The following is a 25,219-nucleotide window of genomic DNA, read 5'->3' as shown; positions in this document are numbered from 1 at the left end:
CTCCAGTGTTAGAGAACATGTCTTTTTGAGCAGCCTGTTAGTTTTAAATATCTCTTGTTAGAAATTTAGCCATTCATCCAATATTGCTATGGAGAAGTGCCTACTCTAGTGCAGACACTGGGAATGCAAAACTAAATAAGATTACTACACATAGGAAATTAGTTTTAAAATATATGAACCTATATATTACCCCAAGCCATTTCTGCTGTCTAGGGTCATATTAAATAAACCTAAACCCTAATCCATATGTTGGCCCTTCACATATTGAAAATAGCTTATAGTGGAGAATCATATAAAAGAATTGAATGGAGCAGCCATCCAAGTATAATGAAGATTCATCTGGAGGGCACACTTCAATTAAACCCCCACAACGGATACTCAGCCAAGGAAATGGAGAAAATATATAGATATTTTGTATCCAGATTTAAGTTATATCTGCTAATCACAAGGTAGTGGCACAAAGATCAGGGCCGAAAGTGTTTTGCTTAGGTAGCTAGGACATATAGAACAGCCTGAGAAGTATGGATAACTTCTCAGACTTCATGAGATAACTGTGCAAGCTGGTAACATATCTGTCCGCCAGTGATACCCATTGGACTGAGGGAGTTACATTAGCTGGACCAACCACCAGTACTTCTATGTCAACTTGCTGTTGCTAAAAGAAAAATCTCTATGATGTGTCTCAAATAATCTTAAATACAGTTGAGTTAATGACTACATATTTGAGTCTAATTCCATGCAGTTTGCCAAGCTCTTCCTTTCAATTAGCAGCAGCAGTGAGACTTAAGTTTGCAACTGAGACCAAGAAATGGAAAGGATGAGGGTATACCACAGTGACCTGACACTTGCTGGCTTCCCATCTTCTGTGAGAGCTATGACCAGCTATTCTCAATGAGCTCTGGAAAATGCCTGGTTTTCTTTTTTTATTATTATTATTTTTTTATTTTTTTGACACAGGGTTTCGCTCTTGCCTAGGCTGGAGTGCAGGGGCATGATCTTGGCTCACCGCAGCCTCGACCTCCCGGGCTCAAGCCATCCTCCCACCTCAGCCTCATCAGTAGCTGTGGACTACAGGTGCACACCACCACACAGGCCAATTTTTGTATTTCTTTGTAGAGGCAGTTTCACTCAGGCTGGTCAGGAACTCCTGAGCTCAAGTGATCCTCCCACGTCAGCCTCCCAAAGTGTTGGTGTTACACTGGTACCTGGTGTAAAAAAAAAAAAAAAAAAAAGGAAAATAACAGTGTAACAGGAAGACAGCAATAGGGTTATTTCTTCTAAACTGTGGAGTCAGTTAAAAATGTTAGCAACAGTTTCAAGTTGAATCATAAAACAGGAAGTTGACTGGAATTTGGGCAGTTTATTTAGGAAGATTCTGACACGTGATATGAAAGTTCCTGGGATCATTAGGGGAGTTAGGCTCTATATAACAACAATCATTCAGGAGGGACTCAGGATACTGGTTAGCTTAACAAGATTAAAACTGACTTCCTAGTATACACATAAACCAAGCTAGTTTCTCAAATTAGCAACAGAAACCAGATGAAACTCCTCAAATGAGTGTTGCAAAATAAGGAGCTGGTACTATAGTTTTATTTGGGGAGAAATTGTTAAGTTTGGGTTAACTGCTCAGCCTATGCCTGATACTACCCTTCCATCTATGGTATCAGCTGTGGCACCTGACACTCCAATGTATCAGCTGATGGTTTTGGTTTACAATAAATTAATTAAGCAATGGACCAGTAGGGGCAACTTCTTTGAGAGGTACCCAAACAAGTGGAACAGCCCAAGGGCATGACCATCTTCCATCAAAAAAGACCCTAGGTGGGCTTTCTGGTTGCACCCTGAGTAACCAGAATGGCCTGATAGACTGGCAGAGCTCTGGTGAAAGAAGGGTGTAGCCACTACCTGAAGAATTCTAATTTCTGAATCAATTGAAAGCTGGCATTAATGTTGGCCACAGACAATGCATTCCATGTAGACTTACTGCAAAGTGTGTTATATGATATTGGTCCCTGTCTACCTACTTGGTACTTAAGTAGACTCCCATGGCTTGAAAGCTTTGGACCAGACCCCAGTTTCCTTCTTTGAATGCAGTTTTTCTGTGTTGTCACATCCTACTTGGGACACGTTTCTTTAAATGGGTTGGGTTGCCTGATGTAGCAAAAAGAAATACAGGACACCCAAATACATTTGAATTTCAGAAAAATAATGAAATATGGCACATATACCAGGAAAAAAGTTATGTTATTTATCTGAAATTCAAATTTAGTTTCCTGCATTTTATCTGCAACCCTATAAATATGTTAGTGGCATGGATTAAGCTTGTGTTTTAGTCTATGTAGTTGTTCCCAGGAACTGTCTTGACTCTTTCCAGTATGTGTTGTTTTCTTATGTCTAAGTAATTGACTAGTAGCCAGGAGCAGTGCTGGTGCACACCCGTAGTCCTAGCTACTCAGGAGGCTAAATTGGGAGGATTGCTTGAGCTGAGGAGTTTGAGGTTGCAGTGGGTTATGGTCATGCCACTGCACTCCAACATGGGCACCAGAGCAACCACCCATCTCTAAAATAATAATATTTAATAATAAGAGACTGGGGGTGAGGAAGGCTCACACATAGTTGACCCAAGTTGTATTTCTTATATATTTATTTATTTATTTCTTAGAATTGTTGTTGAGTGTCAGAAGAGGAGGCCCAATTGCAGATATGAGACTTTTTATAGGAGACACGTGGTATTTAGCTAAAATAACCACATAACCATTACAATATTTGCAAACACAAATTTTTTAAATGCTGTCTCAACAGCAGGTAGTTTGGGTTTGTGGTTTGTTGTTGTTGTGAGATGGAGACTCTGTCGCCAGGCTGGAACGCAGTGGTGCGATCTCGGCTCACTGCAATCTCCACCTCCTGTGTTCAAGCAATTTCCCTGCCTTGGCCTCCTGAGTAGCTGGGACTACAGGCGCGCACCACCATGCCCAGCTAATTTTTTGTATTTTAGTAGAGATGGTTTCACCATGTTGGCCAGGATGGTCTCAATCTCCTGACCTCATGATCCACCCACCTGAGCCTCCCAAAGTGCTGGGATTACAGGCGTGAGCCACCGCACCTGGCCGTCTGTGTGTGTTTTAAGCAGTTACTTTCTCACTCTTCTTTACCATGAAGGGAAAGTATATCACTCTTTAAAAAAAAAAAAAAAAATACTTGATAGGTTATGATACCCATTCTTCATCACAGAAAAGGTTCACAAATTTGGAACACCTATCTTTGCCTTCCAGAACCCCCAAAAGACTCAAGGATTTAAAGGCACAAGGTACCCTGGAAGGTGGGAGTAATAAAGAAAGTTGAAACAAGGGGATTATTTGAACATTTATTTTTGCTCTTCTTTTGTAGGCAGGCAGCTATCTCTCTAGCAGATGACTGAAGCCTTATTGTCTGGAGAAATTAAACCAAACAGACTTAGAACTGAGGACAGGGGGAGGATGGTAATGGTAGTGATGTGCTATATGGAAGACAAAATGATTAACAGAATGTGAGTATTCTGAACATTATGAGCCTCCAGTCCACTTTTCTCCACCTGGCTACAGAATCTGGCAATGGGGCTTATACCCAGCCCTGCTCACCTGACCGAAAAAGACAAGCAGTAAAAAAAACAGCTTGACACTCGATTATTTGTTACAGTGAAACTGAGAGTCCACAAGCCCTGCTCATTCATATACAGCTTTCAGTCACTTGGAATCACTATACACAGATAGCCAAGGATCACTAGATATTTGAGGAAACCTTCAACATGAAAGATGAACATAAAGAAGCTGTGATATTCTCAGAAAGGAATATACTGCTTCCATGAAATAGGATCAGGATGCTATTTTAAAAAGTGACCAATCCAAAAACAAAAGCTATTGGAAAAACAGGAAACCAAAAGTAAACATTCAGTAGATGTATTAGAAAATAACTTGAAGAAATTTTAAAAAGTAGAACAAAGAGTTGAAAAGTAGGCAAGAACAAAAAAGAAACTTAAACCTGAATAAGATGCAACATCTAATAAATGAGTTCCAAAATGAGAGAACAGAGAAAGAAGGTGAAGAGAGAAAAAAATTAAAATAACATTTCCCGAAAATAATAAGACTTTAGTCTTCTAAATTAAAAGGGTCCACTAAGTGCCCTGTGAAATGAATTAAAAAATACCAAAGCACATTGTTAGGATATTTCAGAATGCTAGAGTTATGGAAGGACCTAAAAGCTTCCCAATAAAGGTAGCGGAGAAAGTTACATAAAAAGGATACGTTTTCAAAATGGCATTTAGATTTCTTGGTAGCAACACTGGATGCCGGAAGACTATGAAAGCAAGGTCTTTAAATTTAAAAAGAAATGATTTCCAACGCAGAATTTTGTACTCAAATAATCCAATCAAGAGTGGGGCTAAAATAAAGATACCTTAAGACTTGCATGGTCTCAGAATTTTATCTCACCATCTGCCTTTTCTTAGGAAGCCACTTGGAGGATGTGCTTTACCAAAATGAGGGAGTAATCTGAGAAGGCATGGGATCCTGAAACTAAAAGATGTCACAAAGGAAAACGAGGAAAGTCCCAGGATGACTACTGTGTCAAGTAAGTAGGACGGAGGTTCCAGGAAGTAGGTCTCTAGGAAAACTGGGAACAAAGTATTTGAGTACAATGGAAAGTGTATAAATAAGCAGGAAATTTGAAATTTTATTTCTTAGAAAGTATGTTATTTAGTAATCAGTTTTTTAAAAATTTGACATTAAAAGTATAGGCAAATTGGAGTCTTGTCAGCTATAATTAGATTGGTCCTTACGGCATAATACTCCACAATTGCAGTAGATGCTGACTTCAATAAGATGTGCGCCACAGAAGATATTTTTAGAAAATAAAAAGTTTTTCAATTTGTTTTTGTATTTGATTTGCTTAGGGAAATCTCAATTTTGTATTTATTTACAGAAATAATGCATAGTCTATAGCAGTAATTTCAGCAAGCTTTTTGTTTAAATTTTAGCCTCTGTAGAATCAAAAGCATAAAGAATTACAGGTTGAACATTCCTAATCCAAAAATTTGAAATCTGAAATGCTCCAAAATCCAAAACTTTTTGAGTGCCAACATGACAGCACAAATGGAGAATTTCACACCTGACCTCATGTGACAGGTCAGTCAAAACAAAGGCACACAACAGTTTATTAAAACTACTGTATAAAATTACCTTCAAGCTATGTATATATGAAACATGAATGAATTTCATGTTTAGACTTCCCATCCCAAAGATATCTCATTATGTATACATAAATATTCCAAAATCTGAAAAAGTTAAATCTGAAGCACTTCTGTTCCCACACATTTCAGATAAGGGATACTCAACCTGTATCTACTTTTTAAAAATAATATTCTGAAATTTGATACTGTTTTTCATCTTCCATGCTATTTTTGCTATCAAGATATGGTTACATACAGTGGCTGGTCCATAATATATTCCTATATAATATTTTAGATGTTTCCTTATGAGTCATGATTCAGAGTTTTTTTCTTTGCTTTGTTTATGTTAATATTACATAATCTGAGAGTGAATTTTTATTTACTTGCAAGTGATATGTATGCTGATAGGTTTTTCTCTCTGTCATCAAATCTATTGAGTAAACCATGCCAGGCCAATTTGTCCATCTCCTTTTTTCTAAGTAAGAAATCACATATATACAGTAAATAGAGTGCACTAATCATAAGTGTACTTGATTTTTTTACATATGTATACATTCATATCAAGATCATATAAAAATGTATACACTCAGATCAAAGTATTAAAATTTTCAAATTCTCTTATGCCTTTTCCTAGTCTATACATCTCCCAGAAATAACTCCTCTTTTCTAAAGATCTATTAGTTTTGGTTGTTCTCAGATTTCATGTGAATGGAATCATACAGTATATATTGTTTTATGCCTGGCTTCTTTCAGCAATGTACTTCTTTTTTTTTTTATTGTTATAGACTATTTGATTATATGAATATATCGTAATTCATTTATCCTTTTACCTGTTGACATTTAAGTTATTTCCAATTTTTTATTATTATGAATAAAGCTATAATAAACATTCTGTGTGTATTGTTTTGTTTTGGTTTGGTTTTTTGTGTATATGTGTATTCATTCCTTTGGGTATATACCTAGGCATCAAATTGCTATATCAGAGTAGTTGTGTATTTATTTTTAATAAAACTGCCAAACACTTTTTTTTTAATTTAAGTTTTAGGGTACATGTGCACAATGTGCACGTTTGTTACATATGTATACATGTGCCATGTTGGTGTGCTGCACCCATTAACTCGTCATTTAACATTAGGTATATCTCCTAATGCTGTCCCTCCCGCCTCCCCCGACCCCACAACAGGCCCCGGTGTATGATGTTCCCCTTCCTGTGTCCATGTGTTCTCATTGTTCAATTCCCACCTATGAGTGAGAATATGTAGTGTTTGGTTTTTTGTCCTTGCGATAGTGTGCTGAGAATGATGGTTTCTAGCTTCATCTATGTCCCTACAAAGGACATGAACTCATCATTTTTTATGGCTGCATAGTATTCCATGGTGTAAATGTGCCACATCTTCTTAATCCAGTCTATCATTGTTGGACACTTGGGTTGGTTCCAAGTCTTTGCTATTGTGAATAGTGCCGCAATAAACATACGTGTGCATGTGTCTTTATAGCAGCATGATTTATAATCCTTTGGGTATATACCCAGTAATGGGATGGCTGGGTCAAATGGTATTTCTAGTTCTAGATCCCTGAGGAATCGCCACACTGACTTCCACAATGGTTGAACTAGTTTACAGTCCCACCAGCAGTGTAAAAGTGTTCCTATTTCTCCACATCCTCTCCAGCACCTGTTGTTTCCTGACTTTTTAATGATTGCCATTCTAACTGGTGTGAGATGGTATCTCATTGTGGTTTTGATTTGCATTTCTCTGATGGCCAGTGATGATGAGCATTTTTTTCATGTGTCTTTTGGCTGCATAAATGTCTTCTTTTGAGAAGTGTCTGTTCATATCCTTCACCCACTTGTTGATGGGGTTGTTTATTTTTTTCTTGTAAATTTGTTTGAGTTCTTTGTAGATTCTGGATATTAGCCCTTTGTCAGATGGGTAGATTGCAAAATTTTTCTCCCATTCTGTAGGTTGCCTGTTCACTCTGATGGTAGTTTCTTTTGCTGTGCAGAAGCTCTTTAGTTTAATTAGATCCCATTTGTCAATGCCAAACACTTTTTAATGTGACTGTATCATTTTACACTCTCACCAACAATGTATGGAAGTTCCAGTTGCTCCATATCTTTACAAACACTTGTGATTGTCAGTCCTTTTAATTTTACTCATTCTGGTGGTTGTTTAATGGTATCCCAGTGTGACTTTAATTTACTTTGATTTAATTTAATTTAATTTTCTTTGATCAGTGTTGTTAAACACCTTTTTATATACTTATGAGACATTCAGATACCTCTTTGCAAGTACTTGTCCAAGGTTTTGGCCACTTGTAAAATAGATTATCTTGTTCTTATTAATTTGTAGTTCTGTTTTTTTTATTTTTTAGAAATGGGCTCACACTGTTGCCCAGGCTTGTCTCGAAATCCTGACCTCAGACACTCTTATCCTCTCAACCTCCCAAAATCCCCCAGCTGAAATTACAGGCATGAGCCACCATGCCCAGCCTATAGGAGTTTTTATATACACTGTATACAAGTTGTTTATTTATATAATGAATTTCTTCTGCCATTCTATGCCTTGCCTATTTTCTTTTTTTTAAGACAGAGTCCTACTCTGATGCCCAAGCAGGAGTGCAGTGGCGGGATCTCAGCTCACTGCAACCTCTGCCTCCCAGGCTCAAGCAATTCTTGTGCCTTAGCCTCCCAAGTAACTGGGATTACAGGTGTGTGCCACCACACCCAGCTAATTTTTGTAGGTTTTTGTTGTTGTTGTTGTTGTTAGTAGAGACAGAGTTTCTGCATGTTGGCCAGGCTGGTCTCGAACTCTGACCTCAAGTGATCTGCCCGCCTTGGCCTCCCAAAGTGCTGGAATTACAGGTGTGAGCCACCACACCCAGCCATTGTTTGTTTTCTTAATGGTATATTTTGATGAGTAGAAGTTTTCAACTTTGATGAAATCTAATTTATCAGATTTATTTTTGTATTATGGTTAGTGCTTTAACAAATCTTTGTTAACCTGAATATTATGAAGACAGTCTTCTATTTTTTTAGAAGATTTGTAGTTTTAGCTTTCACATTTAAGATACATTTTCAAATTTGATTACTGAGAAGAGAATATTTGTGGGTATCTCATTTTTCTCTAATACTTTCTCCTTTTCTTCACATTCTTTATCCAAATTCAAGGGGATTTATCATATATGACATTTATGTCTTTGGAGTTTTTTTTGTTTTTTTTGTTTTCATGAAATTTGGGTAGGAAAGCTGACATACTGTTTTTAAGTTATCCCCAAAAGACTGAAGAATTCCCAAATTGGACTTCTTCCTAAAAACTAATTATCTAAGTGGCATAAATTAACTAAAAATCAAACAGTTCTTAACACTTATTTTGTTTAAAATTTTGAATGTTAGCACACCAATTCTGCATTAGAATGAATGAAAAATAACCAAATCTGTATTATTCTACCATATATTATTATTTAAATTTTTTTTACATTTTTGAGTTATTCTTTTAGACATTATCTAGTCTTACTATTTTAAATATTATCCTTCTACTTCCCTGTTATTCAACTACCAGAAAGTTCTCAGTATCAGTTTCTGTATAAAACATTGACACTTTCTGCAATTATTATTTGTAGCACTTTACTTTTGTAGTACATATTGTTTTTGTTTATTAATAGAAGCACATTCAGTCACTCAGCAAATATTTATTGAGCACCTACACAGTGCCAAGTGCTAAGAATTTAGCAATAAACAAAACAGACAAAAATTCCTGCCTTCATAAAGCTTACAATGCAGTGAGATTTTTTTTTCACTTCAGTTTGTAACTGGAATGTTTTTGTTTACCTTTATTTTAAAATGAACGTTCAGGCCAGGTGTGGTGGCTCATGCCTATAATCCTAGCATTTTGGGAGGCCAAGGTGAGAGGATCGCTTGAGTTCAGAAGTATGAGACCAGCCTGGGCAACATAGGGAGACCTCATCTCTACCAAAAAATTTTTTAAATTAGCCAAGTATGGTGGTGGCATGCACCTGTGGTCCCAGCTACTCAGGAGGCAGAGATGGAAGGATCACTTGAGTCCACACCACTATACTCCAGCCTGGATGACAGAGTAAGAGACCTTGTTTAAAAAAACAAAACAAAACAAAACAAAAACAGATAATCTGCAATAAGTCTGAATTATTTGCACTAGTTAATTTTATGTCCATTACAAATGAGTGCTCCCTGAGGTCAGGAGATCAAGACCATCCTGGCCAACATAGTGAAACCCGTTCTCTACTAAAAATACAAAAAAATTAGCCAAGCATGGCAGCACACACCTGTAATCCCAGCTACTCAGGTGGCTGAAGCAGGAGAATCGCTTGAACCCGGAAGGCGGAGGCTGCAGTGAGCCAAGATTGTGCCACTGCACTCCAGCCTGGCGACAGAGTGAGACTCCGCCTCAAAAAACAAAAGGTGTGCTCCCTTTTCATAGTGTACAGTTATGAAAAATTGCTAGCCAGTCAAAAAGTACATTTCCCTGATCCCCTTATATCTAGATAGTGCATATCAGTTTTTGCCGATGGAGTGACAACAGAATTGGTGTGTTACTTCAAGGCCAAGGTGTTTTAGAAGTGAATATACCTTCTCTGTGTTCTTTTTTGCATTTTGCTGGCTGGATGCAGATGACTGTCAGGCTCTAGGGGATAGTGGACCCGCAAGATAGAAGGAGCTGATCCTTGATTCACTTTAGACAGGAAAGAGGTCCAAAGACCAGTAACTCAGTCACTTTAATGTGACCAATAAAACCATGTCAAGCTACTTGTGTAGTTTAGCAATTAGCATCACCTTAATAATATGCTTGCTTCGTTAATACTGCAGATGCTGTTAATCTGACCAGATATGATGTTTGTCTGAAAACCAAACCATTATTATTGATCAGGTACAATTTCTGGAATAAGAAAGACAATATTGAAGGTGGAAGTTAGCTATGTAGCCTCCCAAAGGCCAAGGCCAGTGCCTAAGAGCAGATTTTTGCTGAACATTGAGGCCAGTGCAGATTCCAGTGCATCCCCATCAGGTAGTGACTTAAAAAAAAAAAACAGTATGGGAGGCAGGTGTTGTATAAGAAAGTAGGAGTAATTGTGATCATTCTTTGACCATGAACCATAATGTTACTACGACTGTAGTCATATTAAGTGGTTAGTGAAATTCTAAGCAAATAAGGCTGAGGAATGTGGAGGAGATATGGTGTGGGAGAACCATGTCCTTCTGCATTCATTATGGTAGTAAGCACAAAATGGGTCAGAAAATAATATCTACATGCTCAGAATGCTCCTGTATTAATAGAACTGGTTGCCCCTGGGGGAGTGGAAACAGTGACCAGGAACAAAGGTGGGAGGGAAACTTTTCATTTTTTCACTTTTGAATATTGTACCATAAGTATATATTATGTGTTCAAAAATCATCATTTTATGATTAGCTTGTGAGAATTGATTGGTCAGGGAAGATAATAACTTTACTGAATTTCACCAAAGTGCTTTTTGAAAATTGGTGGATGAGATTGCAAAACTTATAACATAACTTAGTAAATACAGGTAATGATATTCTTCGCTTGAATCAATGAAATTTCATAGGTTTTCGGTTATAACAGCTATTAAAGTCAGTGTTGAAATAAACTGAACTTAACACTAGACCTCTGAACTTAAAACTAGACCTCCGAATCACAGTATCTCAAAATGATAAATTCAATTATGTTGCTTTATTTTAAATGTTGCAATACTGTGTCATAATGTGTTATTAGTATACAATATTTCTAACATTTCATGAAATAACTCACTGCTACGGGATCTCAAAGACAGCACCTCTGACTGGAGTAGTCAGTCCAGGGCTACCTCATGGGTGTGATTTGAACCGAGAATTGAAGGATTTTGGGATGTGGATAGCAGAGAGGACAAGAAGAACATCACAAAGCAATTAGAGGGAACTAGCAAGGGTTGGTTGGGCCATGAAGCAATTCTCTACATGGTGTCTGGTAGCATCTACAACAGCATCACTGAAGAGATTGTTTTAAATGCCTGACCCCAGACCAATGAATCAAAATTTCTGAGATGGGGAAGCAGAAACACTCATTTTTATCAAACTTCTTGTTTAGTAAATATAAACAAATTTTATGTTTACTAATATTTGAGAATTTCTAACCCCATGTAAATACTCTGGATAATTCTTGTCTGCAAAGACACTGTGGAGGGCAACCACCACCAAAAACAGCAGGAGTCAATTCCAAAAAGAGAAATTGAGAAACAACTACAATGCAATATTCAACCATAGATCAGACATATTACCAATAGTTTAGTCCATTAAAAGATTTGAGTTGCCACTTAGTACATAGCTCAAATGATCATATTAATATTTAACACAATCTGACTATGACTTTGCTATAAAACATTTTATTCCAAAATGTCATGCTCCATGGTGTCATGTCGATATACTGAAATCTCAGTACAAACGTCACCATTGTGTAAAAGAGGTTTTCATTTTACTCCCTGGGAGATGAGATGGAAGATTTGATACCATGCTACGTTTAATGAAACCCTGAATACTAGTTAATGTGTGTTAGGACTACAGTTTAAAAAAAAAAAAGCATGATGCTAATTTACACGTGTGTTCTTACATTCACTCAAAAAAGGGAAGATGTTTGACAGAAAACATCAGCTTTTAAAAATAAAATATGGTATAGGTGCTATACGGAAATGCAGAGCTACGAGAACATATCTTAAGGACATGCAGACTGATCTGCAACTACAGAGACAGCCTTCCTGTGGAACTGACATTCAGGCTGAGGTCTGAAAGATGAGTAGGAATGAGTCAGTCATAGTAGGGGAAAAAGCCTTCTAGATACTCAAGAATGTGAACTTGGTTTTAGATGAGTAATATATTAGGAGTAATAACAACAATCGAGTTACCCGTGCCACTTAACTGATTAGGAAAGAAAAATACTAATTAAAAGCTTTAGCCTAAGTAAATCTACCGAAGTAAATTTTTACCAAAGAAATCAGCTAAGGCAACACTTAGATTATCAGCGTGGTAAAGATGAATTATTTAATACCTGTTGGGACAACCATTTAGCCATCTGGAAAAGCATAAGTCTGGAGTCTAACCTCATTCCATATATCAGCATAAATCCCAGGTAGATAAACCATATTTTAAATGAAGTCATGAAAGTGCTAGGATAAACTATGGATTCCCTTTTCCTCATAATCTGGGGTTCTCTACCCCAGAGAAGGCTTTTCTAAGCATGAGGAAAAAGCCAAAAAATGTGAGGGAAAAGATCAACAGATTTTCCTACATAAAAATTCAAAATGTTTATAGAGCATGAGAAAGCTAGAAAAAAAATCCGCTAACTGCGGGAAATGTTTGCAATATATATGATAGGCAAAGTGCTAAAAGCCCCTATTAAGGAAGAGCTCTTTGTAAGCAGCAAGAAAGCCAGGCAAAAACAATGACTAATCAAGTTGTGGGAAGGTATTCAGTTCTACCAGCAAACAAATGGTGCGGGGGAATAGTTCTGTGCGAACACTTGCACATCTGTGCAAAAACCCACTTACAACAATGTCATGTAGGCAGTTCCCTTGATGCAACAGTAATCTTAAAATACACGATCAGGCAGGCTGTCCCAGGTGTCATGGACAGGAAACCTCACACCGCAAATTAAGAGGCTCAAATCACATGGTTTATCGCTTTTAAACAAAATATAGTTGGAAAGATATAGTGACGTTTAACACATTTAGGATAGGGTCCAAGAGGGGTGGGAGGAAAAATTACCTGAATTTCATGTTACACAGTGTTGTGGCGTCTTATCTGCTACATCAACCTTTACCTCTGATAATTAGGTTATGAGGACCACAGCCAAAACTGAAAATGGGGGCTCAGCAGTGCTTACAGCCAGCGCACACTTGCTCTGTCAGAAACTCAGGGGCAAGGATACCTAGCTAATGGCCTGCTGAGAGCCATGGGTTTTTTGTTTGTTTGTTTGTTTGTTTGTTTTTATTTTTAGAGACAGGATCTCACTCTGTCACCCAGGCTAGAGTGTAGTGGCAGGATCATAGCTCACTGCAGCCTCGAACTCCCGGGCTCAAGCAATCCTCCCACATTAGCCTCCCAAAGTGCTGGGATTACAGACATAAGCCACTGCTCCCGACTGAAAGCCATGTTCTTAATCTGTGTTTCTGTGGCAGAACAGAAATAGGGCCAGAACGGGTGTCATTAATGAATGGCCATTTTAGGAATGAACTATCAGCCTGAAGGTGGCATCGTCTGTACATTGCAACTTGGCCTTTCCCACCTTATTCTGTCCGTTAGGAACACTCTTGTTTCTTCCATCCTTTTTACATATGTTCCGTTCATTCTCTGTCATGTCTTGCTCTACACTATCTATACTTAACATCTTAATCCTGCCTATTTCACAGGCTACTTCTTTGCCCATTATACTTAACACATGAATTTCACATATTCTTTTTTTTCTCTATCCCTTAGGACAGAATTTAATATCCTCATAATACAGCAAGCATACATTACAAATATACGTTAAAGATTTTGGCTTAAAATATTTTAAAAATTGTCCAGTAGAAGATAGAGTAAATGGTATTGTATGTAATGGAAGACTGGTTGTTAGGAATGGGAAGCTAGATCTTCATTGACAAAAAGATATCCACTTTATATTACTGAGTAAGTAGGGTTCAAAAGCATTATTATAGGCGGGGCATGGTGGCTCACCCCTGTAATCCTAGCATTTTGGGAGGCCGAGGTGGGCGGATCACTTGTCAGGAGTTCAAGACCAGCCTGGCCAATATGGTGAAACCCTGTCTCTACTAAAAATAGAAAAATTAGCCACGCATAGTGGCAGGCACCTGTAATCCCAGCTGAGGCAGGAGAATCCCTTGAACCCAGTAGGCAGAGGTTGTAGTGAGCCAAGATCGCACCACTGCACTCCAGCCTGGGCGATAGAGTGAGACTCATCAAAAACAAAACAAAACAAAAAAAATTATTGGTCGGGTGCAGTGGCTCATGCCTGTAATCCCAACACTTTGGGAGGCTGAAGCTGAGGTCAGGAGTTCGAGACCAGCCTGGCCAACATGGCGAAACCCCATCTCTACTAAAAATACAAAAATTAGCCAGGCATGGTGGCGCATGCCTGAAATCCCAGCTACTCAAGAGGCTGAATGAAGCAAGAGAATCTCTTGAACCCGGAAGGTGGAAGTTGCAGTGAGCCAAGATTGCGCCACTGCACTCCATCCTGGGCAACAAGAGCGAGACTTCGTCTCAAAAAAAAAAAAATTATTATAGTATTTGTTTATAGTTTACACAGAAGTGTGTAAACATTCCTGAAATATATGTTTGTTACATTTTCTATATGTGTACACAGAAATGTCTAGAAGTGTCTTCTCCAAAATATTAACAATAATTTTCTCTGAGTTTGGAATGTGGGGTTATTTTTGCTTGCTTCTACTCTTTTTTTGTTGTTGTTGTTTGTATTATTATGGGTGAGGATGTTTGGGGGGGATACTATGAGAAGTTTATAATCTAAAGAAAAGGCAAATCAATTATGATTTTAAATTTTTCTGACCAAGCACAGTGGCTCACACCTGTAATCCCAGCACTTTTGGGAGGCCGAGGTGGGAAGATCACTTGAAGCTAGGAGTTCAAGACCAGCCTGGACATCATAGTGAGACCTTGTTTCTATTTTAAAAAATAAGAATTTTTAAAAGAAAAATATCGTATTGCCAGCATTGTGCTCTGGGAAGCTTATATTTATAATCTAAAGACAAATCAATTGGAAAGAATATCACCTTTGAGGTCAGATAGACCCAGATCCATTCACTAGCTGTATACAGTTGGGGACTCAACCTGCCTTAGCTTCACTTTCCTAGTCTGTAGAATGAGAATGACAATAAGTACCTCAGAGAAGGTCAAAACATGTGCTACGGGCTTAGCACAGTGCCAATATGACATTAGTGGCCTAATAAATGTACTTCCACCTCCACATTTGATATAGTACTTAATTCTCTTCTGCCCTCAATTTCATTCCTGATGGTGTAAAGGGACCTACTAATCCCAGTGCTGGAAAATCCTAGGAGCTGCAGAGGACTCTCCAAAACAGGTGGGATCATGGTGCCTTGATTACAGCAGCTGTGGGCCAACAAAGCTGATAAAGGAATCTGATTTTCCCGTTGTCTTCCATTGTAAAGTTGAAAGTATAATATTTCCTACTGGAACATTTTTTAGCCCCAAGACCTAATGAAATCATTATTAAAAAACTAAAACTTGGGGTTAGACTTGCAGTTTTTCTAAACTTTAGTGTGTATAAGATCATCTAGAGCAATGTCTTTCAATTCTTTTCAGACCCAACATCACCCTTTTTACAACATCCACGTTACTATCTTGAAATTCATAGATAATACACACCTTTTTAAATCTGCGTAATTTCTTGACTTTGATTTTTTGACATTTGATTCTTGATATTTCATTATAATTAAATAATATGTACAGTTGGCCCTCCATATCAATGTGTTCCACATGCTCAAAGTCAACTAACCACAAGTCAAAAACATTTGAGGAAAAAAAATTGATGGTTGCATCTGCACTGTATACATATACAGCCTATTTTTTTATTCCCTAAACAATACAGTGTAACAACTAATTACATAACATTTACATTGTATTAGGTATTACAAGTAATATACAGATAATTTAATGCATACGAGAGGATGTGAGTAGGTTATATGCAAACGTTACACCATTTTATGTAAGTGACTTGAACATCCATGGATTTTGGTATCTGAAGGGGTACTGGAACCAATCCCCTGTTGATACTGAGGGACACAGTGTAGTAATCAGATGCTTGCATATATAGGTAGACTCACCATCAATATGGCAGTTAGAAGTGTGTTGTGGCCAGGCATGGTGGCTCACACCTGTAATTCCAGTACTTTGGGAGGCCTAGGTGGGAGGATCACTCGAGGCCAGGAATTTGAGACCAACTTGGCCAACATGGGGAAACCCCATCTCTACTAAAAATGCAAAAATTAGTCGGGCGTGGTGGTGCATGCCTGTTATCCCAGCTACTCCGGAGGCTGAGGCACAAGAATGGCTTAAACCCAGGAAGTAGAAGTTGCAGTAAGCCGAGATCATGCCACTGCACTCCAGCCTGGGTGACAGAGCAAGACTCTGTCTCAAAAAAATAAAAAAAAAATAAATAAATAAGTGTGTTGTATTGGCAACCAAATATCATGAGCCACCTGGCCCTTGATGTGATTTTCCAAAATGGTGAACAACTTTTAGTAAAGTTCTTGACCAAAAAGGCTAATTTTCCTCTAGTTTACACAGTGGTTGAATTCCTGTAAAATTTAGTGTATATTAAGATCCTGCAGAAAATATTCTAAATACACAATTTGGAATTAAGCAGAGAGCTGTTTAATGTGGATTCCTGACCCCCTGACCCCCATCCTCAGAGGCTTTGTTTCTGTTTTCTAAAGGAACTGGGGGAGGGAGGGGTTGTGCTAAAAAGAGAACTTAAGATGGTAAATTAGAAATCAAAAACCGAGGCCGGTCATTTGATACAGAATCTAGAATAGGAATGTCTATTTCAGAAACAGTTCTACTTGTAATTGCCTGACTTGGTACAAATTTTCTGGGTCAATTTTCCTCATCGACAAAAATGGGTATTGTTACCTTCAGTATGGATGGGTGGAACTGTGGTTTCTGAGACCCTTTGAAGCTTGCTTGGTTTATGAAGATTATTAAAATTTCTGATAAAAGGCAATGTATAAATGATATACATTCACTATGCAAACTATCATGAAGACCTATTATTCGAGCTTTAGGAAAAGCTGATCACGGTGCTGTCACTTTCCCTTAAAGCCCACTGTCTGAAACCAGAGAACACGCCAGAAAGAAATTTGGCCCGCTAACCTCTCCCCTCACCAAACACTAAACAGACACCAGCTCAGAATCCGAAAACTTGACAGTCTGACTCCAGTCTGCCCAAGGCCAGTAGTGTGGATTTGGACGACTCACTTTACTTTCAATGGGCTCGGTTTACTAAGATTTTCAGTTCCATCTGTTACTCATCTAACTGCTCCATTCCTCTTTGCTTCTTCCTTTCCCGCACCTGCCACCATCCTTTCTACCTCCCTAACGACTTTGTCTTTGCGTTCCTACCGCTTCCCGCATTACCCGTTTCGCACTTTCTCATCTCAGATTTCGGTCACCCGCACCCTGCCATCCCCTTGGCTTCTCCTCTTTGTTTGGGCATCTCCGGCAATCCTCCCGCAATGTCCTGGCTCCTCTCCAAGATCCAAAAAGGAAGGCTACCATCCCCAGCCCCGCTGTGCACTCGCGCAACTCAGGCGCTGGCCCACACCATGCGCCCCGGATCCCACACCTCCTTGAGTCCCGGTGGCTCGCCCTCACCTACCCGCCCCTCTCTTAGCATCTCGTCCCCCACCGCCATCTCCGCTATCAGCTCGGAGACTCGGGAGCCGCCAGTCACCGTGCCCTGTCCCTCTCCGGAGGCTCTTCTTCCTCCTTAGCCTGGGATCCCCACCTCGGGCAGGGTCCGTCGCCACCAAGTCCAGGGCCGCGCGCCACCCACGTGTCCAAGAGCGCAGTGCCCGCCCACCGCAAACCCCCCAAGGCCGGCAGCTCCTAGCCGCGGAAGCTCTCCCCTTGCACACGAAACCTGCACTGGCTGGGGAACTGCCGACTGATCGCCAGCGGCACGTGCGGGGCGCCGACGCCTCGCCGCAGGGTGCGGGTGCCCGCGGAGCCAGCCAGCCAGAGAACCAGCAGGAGAGGAAAAAGGGTGGGCGCGCGGGTGGGCCCGGGAGGCGGAGACCTTCGGGAAGCTGGGGCCACGCGGCGGTGCAGGCGACGGGACTGCAGTGCCACCTCTCCCGAGAAACCCACACGCTCGCACGCCCGCGCGCGCACGCACGTGCACACGGTGGGCAGGGAGAAAACGAGCGAGAGTCTGAGTGCTGGGCGCGTTTTAGCGATGGCTTCTGCTCTCAACAGCAAAATTAACCCGCCCGGGACTTGCCAGGGCTCCAAAGCCGACGGTGGCGCCGGCTGGAGAATGGACTGTGATCCCGAGATGCACGTGAAAATGTGCAAGAAGATCGCCCAGCTCACCAAGGTAAGGTGGGGCGCATCGGGCCAGCGAGCTGCACGCCCGGGGCGCCCGAGCCGGTAGTCAGTGCGGATGCGCCTCCCGGGAGGCCCGGGCCAAATCCAGACAGAAACTTTGTCTCGGAGGCCAACCGGGAAGGGAAGCGGTCCTAAATCTGGGTGACTTGACCTTCTAGAGGCACCATCCTAAAGCAGCAGAGAAAGTGGATCCTTGCCAAGGGAACTCCCACAGCCTGCTGGCTGGGCAGGTGGTCTGTGCTTTTCCAAGGTGGGAATGTGAATCGTGTGTGTGTGTGTGTGTGTGTGTGTGTCCTCGCCAGCTTTGCTCAAGTGCCTAGAATGTTGTGATTTCATTCAACTGCCATACTTTACAGCTGGGGAGGTCATGTGGGCTCTATTTAAACACTTGATCCATTTATTCCTTCATTCAACAAATATTTGCGTCATTTGTTGAGTGCCAGCAGCTTGCGTGGCACCGTACTAAACCTGGAATGCAGCCTAGGGGACTTACTATCAAACTGGGTGCAGACGTGTGTAGGAGCATAAATGGGGAAGAGCACGATTCACCAAATAACTATGGGATTAGGAAGGACCTCGGGAGGTCAGCCAGCCCACCTCCTTACCTCGTGCAGGGGGCCCTGATTGAACCTTCCCAGACTATGTCTTTTTCAAGAAGACCAGCAAAAAGATGCCACCAGTGCTCTTTGTTAACCCTCTGCAGCTCCCCAATTAGAAGCTCCTTGTCACAGACTCCCCTCTGTGCCTTGTCTAGATGGAAAACAACATCCCTCACTGTCTCCCATACAAGGTTTCAAGTGGATGAATTTAGCTGTTTGCCTTGGGGTTTCCTTTCGGTCTCATAATAAACTCCTGGTGCCATGCCCGCCAGGGAGAGGTCAGGTCCAGGTCTGTCCTGTAGCGTCTGGAACATGCTCTCTTTCCTCACCATCTCCCTCTCACTTCCCACACATTTTGTTGTGGGATCACAGACATTCCCCTCCCCCTGTCCCGCCAACCTCACTATTTTGCCAGGAGGAATAGAGCACAGAGGCTTGGAATTGAACACTAGCCGCCTTCTCCCACCTGTCTCATTAACTTCACATTCTTTGCACGTGAGCCTGTCTCCAAACAGGGCTCTCTTTGGTCAAGGAATGAAAAAAGAGACTGGAGATAGCCCTTAGCGTTCTTGACATGTATAGCTAGTACTATTGATCTAACCTACATTCATGTAAATAGTGACATCAACCAAAACATGTATTTATTCAAGCACCTGAAAAGGCACTTGGCGCAGTGCAAGGCATCTTCTCTATCTTCAAAGAATCTAAAATAGTTTTAAAGAAACAAGATTTGAAATATTGAGTGAAAGCTAGAAGACTATACTATGTCTTGGGTGCTAAATTGGGTGTTTCCAATTACGAGTGCTGTAGAAGTAGAAACAAAGGACAAATCAGTATGGGAGGAACAGTGAGGGGAGATTTTATGGAAGAGATGATCCTTGAATTCAGTGTGGACTTATGGAATTCCTACTATGTGCCAGCTGCTATGCTGAATGTTGATGGCATAACAATTAGTAAGATATGGTCTTGCCCTTGTGGTATGACAAACACATAAACAGATCATTTCAATATAAAATAGCAATCATTCCACTCATTAATATTTATGGCACACCTATTATGTGCCAAGCACTGAAAACACAGCAGTATAGAAGGCATACATGATTCTTGGCACACAGTAGGCAGTGTTTCTTAAAGTATATTCTGCATTAGAAATCGCAATTGATCCTTATGTAGTGTGTCTGTTTACCATTTTTATGCTAATTGCTTAAATTAGAAGTTTTTGTTATTAATAGGCCACCATTCTTTTGGCTACTATTTGTATGTGAAATATTGTCCATATCTTCATATTTAATCTTTCTATGAGTTTTATTTTGGTTGTATCTCTGACAGATGAATTTAATCCACAGGGATTTATTGCGATTACTAATATATTTGGGCTCTTCTTCCATCAGATCTTGTGTTTTTCATTTACCATCCTTTCTCCTTGCTTCTTTTTCTTCCATTCTTGCCTTCTATCGGATTAGTAAAGTGATCCATATTCCACTGCTGGTTTGAGAGCTTTAGGTTTTATTTCTATTCTTCTCAGAATCGTCTTTTATTTTTTCAACATACATACTTAACTCTGATTTTTTTGCTAACAAAGTTAGTATGTAATTGTTTCTTCCGATGAAAGAACTTTGTACATTTTACTCATTTAACAGCCCCTTCCTTCCCATCTTTTTATTGCTGCCTAGAGTTTTATTTTTACTTTTTTGTTCGTTTGTTTAAGAGACAGGGTCTTGCTCTGTTACCCAGGCTGGAGTGTAGTGGCACAGTCATGGCTGACTGGAGCCTCAAGCTCCTGGCCTCAAGCAATCCTCCCACCTCAGACTCCCAAGTAGCTAGGAACAGGTCCACACCACCACCCCCAGCTAATATTTTCTTTTTCAAAAATTTTTTGTAGAAATAGAGTCTCACCATGTTGCCCAAGCTGGTCTCGAACTCCTGGCTTCAAGCAATCCTCCCACCTCAACCTTCCAAAGCTCAGGCATGTGCCACCGCATTCAATCTGTTTTTACTTCTTAAATTTAAAAATAGTTTTTATAGTTAAAAGTTAATTAAATTTATGACATTTTATCAATTTTTCTGCTATTTCTTTTTCTTGAATCTACAGTGTTCCCTTTGGGTTCACTTTTCTTCTGGCTGAAGTCCATCCTTTAATAGTTCTTTCTGTAGGCGCCTTGGTATGGGAGGGAATTCATTGTTGGAAATGTCTTAATTTTGCCCTCACTGTTGTATGATGATTTATTTGGATATAAAATTCTAGTGAACAGTTATTTTCCCACACCACACTGATGATAGTATTCCACTGTCTTCTGGTACTAAGTGTTGCTGGTTAAAAATTCTACTGCCAATCTAATTTTCATTCCCTTATAAATAAGCTGCCTTTTCTCTTTGATAACATTTCAGATTTGTTTTGTTTATTTTTACTGTCCAGCAGGTTTTCTAGAACTGTCTTGGTGTTAGTTTATCTTTATCCTCTGCAAAAGGAGGAGGTACTTTTTTTTTTTTCTTTGAGACAGTGTCTCACTACGTCACCCAGGTTGGAGTGCAGTGGCGTGATCAAAGCTCACTACAACCTTGACCTCCCATACTCAAGCTGGACTACAAGCATGAGCCACCATGCCCAGCTAATTTTAAAAAAATTTTTTGTAGAGACAGGGTCTCACTATGTTGCCCAGGCTGATCTCAGACTCCTGAGCTCAAGCAATCCTCCCGCCTTGGCTTCCCAAACTGCTGGGATTACAGGGGTGCATGTGCTTTCTTTAATTCTGGAAAATTATTACTGATTTTCTCTTGCAATATTGCTTCCTAGCCATTACCTCCATTATCTTTTCTGGCACTACCATTAGGTAAGTGAGGAAGCCTCACTATCTATATCCTGAGATGTTATTTTTTTAAAAAAAGATTTTGTCTTTGTGTTGCATCCTGGTGAATTCCTTGCCTTCCAATTTGCCAGTCTTCTAAATAATTTGTCCAATCCAGAGTTTTTCCCATCTATTAAGTTTTTTGAATTTCAATAATTATATTTTTTATTTCTAAGATTGTGCTTCCTATTTTCTTTCTGCCTAATTTTGATTAACAGTTTTTTTTAATATTTACAGCTTTATTGAGGTATAATTTACATACCATAAAATTCACCTGTTTTAATTGTTCAGTTCAACATTGTTTTAGTCATTAAGCCATAACCATAATCCAGTTTTAGGGACATTTTCATTACCCCAAAGAAATCTTCCCTTGTGGCCATTTGTAGTCAGTTTCTGTTCCCACCACCAGCCCCAGGCAACCATTCATCTACTTCCTATCTCTTTAAATTATCTCTAAATGAAACTATATAATAAATTATTCTTTCCATCTAATTCTTTAAGATTCATCCACATTGTAACACATATCATTAATTCGTTCCTTTTTATTACTTATTTATCCTGTTCTATGGGTATGCTGTGTTTTATTTATCCATTCACCAGCTGATGGACATTTGAGTTTCTACTTTTTGGCTTTTATGAATAATGCTGCTATGAAGATTACATTCATGTGCAAGTCTTTATGTGTTCTTGGGTAGATACCTAGGAGCAGAATTCTTAAGTTGTATGATAACTTTTACTTCTTTAAGAAATTGCCAAATTGTTTTGCGAAGTGACTGTACCACCATACATTATCCAGCCTACTTCAGCACAATCTCCTAGTACATCCCTACGCACCCAATTCTCAGGTCACAGGGAGTACGATTCTTTCCTTACTCCACTGTGCACTCACCTAGCTTTCCTCTTGAAGTTTCCTCGCCTGAAATGTCTTCCTCTCTAAAAGTAAAATCTGCTTATATTTTGAGCCCCACCTCCTCTAAAGAAAAACCTTTTAAAAACGTTACTTTTCTGATTAAGACTGTGTTAACTGGCCGGGCACAGTGGCTCACGCCTGTAATCCCAGCACTTTGGGAGGCCGAGTCAGGTGGATCACCTGAGGTCGGGAGTTTGAGACCAGCCTGACCAACATGGAGAAACCCCATCTCTACTAAAAATACGAAAAGAATTAGCTGGGCATAGTGGTGCATACCTGTAATCCCAGCTACTCGGGAGGCTGAGGCAGGAGAATCGCTTGAACCCGAGAGGCGGAGGTTGCGGTTGGCTGAGATCATGCCATTGCACTCCAGCCTGGGCAACAAGAGTGAAACTCCATTCAAAAAAAAAAAATTGTTAATTAATTTTTAACTGTGTATTAATTACATTTACTTATCCATCCATTTCTCCAGCAGTTTGTACAAAGTCTGACACATAGTAGATCCTCAGTAAACTTGTTCAATTTAATTATAGTTTCCTCCTATAGGTTTGTTAATATTTCTTTCATGATACTTATCCCTATGATATTATAGTTGACTTGTGGATAGTATGTCCTTAAAGTAATGAGCTCCTTAATTTTATTCATAATACTTTACACCTGGTAGGCACTCACTATGTGGTAGTGCAGTAAATGAATATTTATTTACACAATGACCCAAGGCCCAAGGTGCACATTAAAATCACCTACAGAGCCCTTATTTATTTGTTTACTATATCAATGTATCCAAAAGATTCTAAAATATCTATTTATTTTTAATTTATATAGATTTAGGGGGTACAAATGTGCTTTTTACATGGATACAATACGTGGTAGTGAAGTCTGGACTTTTAGTGCAACCATCACACGAATAGGATACATTGTACCCAGGAGCTATTTATCATCCCTCATCTGCCCTGCAGCCTCCCACCCTTGGAGTCTCCAGTGTCTATTATTCCACATTCTGTGTTCCTGTGTACACATTATTTAGTTCCCACTTGCAAGTGAGAACATGTGATATTTGACTTTCTCTTCCTGAGTTATTTAACTTAAGATAATAGCCTCCACTCAGAGAGCTTTTAAAAACACACCAGTTGAAGACTTGACAACTAAATGCAGTGCCTGTCCTAGACTGGTTTCTATACTGACCAGAAAAATTGCTACAAGAGATGATTGGGTCAGTTGACAAAACTGGAATACAGATGTTGGGTAAAGAAGATAAAAGTGTTTGTATTGATGTTAAGTTTACTGGAGTTGACTGTACTATGGCTATGCAAGAAAATATCCTATTCTAGCTGGGCTCAGTGGCTCATGCCTGTAATCCCAGCAGTTTGGGAGGCCGAGGCGGGCAGATCACGAGGTCAGGAGACGGAGACCATCCTGGCTAACATGGTGAAACCCTGACTCTACTAAAAGTACAAAAAATTAGCTGGGTGTGGTGGCACGCACCGGTAGTCCCAGCTACTCGGGAGGCTGAGGCAGGAGAATCGATTGAACCCAAGAGGCAGAGGTTGCAGTGAGCCAAGACTGCACCACTGCACTCCAGCCTGGGCAACAGAGCAAGACTCCATTTCAAAAATAAAATTAAATAAAATTAAAATTAAAATACAAAAATTAGCTGAGCATAGTGGCGCACACCTGTAGTCCCAGCTACCCAGGAGGCTGAGGCAGGAGGATCGCTTGAACCCGGGAGGCGGAGGTTGCAGTGAGCTGAGATCATACCACTGCACTCCAGCCTGGTGACAGAGTGAGACTCCATCTCAAAAAAAAAAAAAGAAAAAAAAAGAAAAAGAAAATATCTTATTCTTAGGAAATGCACATTGAAGCTGATCTTACGTTTAAGGAAGTATGATGCCTTACTCTCAAAGCATTTCATTTCATCATATAGAAAACAGATATGGAAATAGAATAAAAGATACATGAGACAAAATGGGGTAAAATAGGCGATTCTGAGTAAAAGAGTATGTGGATGTTCTTTGTACTGTTCTTTTTCTGTCGGTTATTTCCTAAGTTTGAGATTATAGTCAAAGTTTAAAACAAGCAAACCAAACAGCATACAGGGCCCAGGCCCATCTTATAAGGAGAAGAGAGAATGGTGACAGGTATTAGTATTTTTTTCAAATCCCTTCAAGAGCATTCAATGTGCTGACAGGGTTGAGAACCACTGGCTTGCAGCAATTGAAGGATGGAACAGTAAAATGCACCCAGAGGAGGTATTTGGAAGAAGAGGTTCCAGATCCATTCCCCAGTAAATAAACCCTTTGGGAAGCTTTTGTTCTTGAAAGCATCAGGCAGGTTTCCCCAGCCCCGCCCTGCCTCTGGGCCCGTGTCCACCTCTCTCAGTTTTTGTACCCTCCTAGCACTCTCCAGCTGGATTTTGTTTGTTTGTTTGTCTTTGAGACAGGGTCTGGCTCTGTTGCCCAGGATGCAGTGCAGTGGTACAATCTGGGCTCA

General features: G+C 39.9%; 1 protein-coding gene across 2 annotated transcripts in view; it reads left to right on the top strand.

The window, feature by feature from the left end:
• The first annotated feature begins 17,889 nt into the window (after nt 1-17,889).
• The window catches only part of FAM184B (family with sequence similarity 184 member B), a 153,381-nt gene continuing 146,051 nt past the window's right edge, over nt 17,890-25,219 (top strand). Inside the window, exon 1 of one of the 2 annotated variants that reach the window (XM_024356047.3) lies at nt 17,890-18,363. In XM_024356047.3, coding sequence (XP_024211815.2) covers nt 18,223-18,363 — 141 coding nt within the window. In that variant the 5' untranslated portion in view covers nt 17,890-18,222. The remainder of the gene's footprint in view (nt 18,364-25,219) is intronic. The other variant, XM_016951395.4, reaches the window with a different exon arrangement.

The sequence above is a fragment of the Pan troglodytes genome, chromosome 3 (genome assembly GCF_028858775.2).
Source record: "Pan troglodytes isolate AG18354 chromosome 3, NHGRI_mPanTro3-v2.0_pri, whole genome shotgun sequence".
In the NCBI taxonomy this organism is placed as follows: Eukaryota; Metazoa; Chordata; class Mammalia; order Primates; family Hominidae; genus Pan; species Pan troglodytes.
The sequence above is the reverse complement of the archived record's forward strand: the minus strand, read 5'-3'. Positions and strand labels throughout refer to the sequence as shown.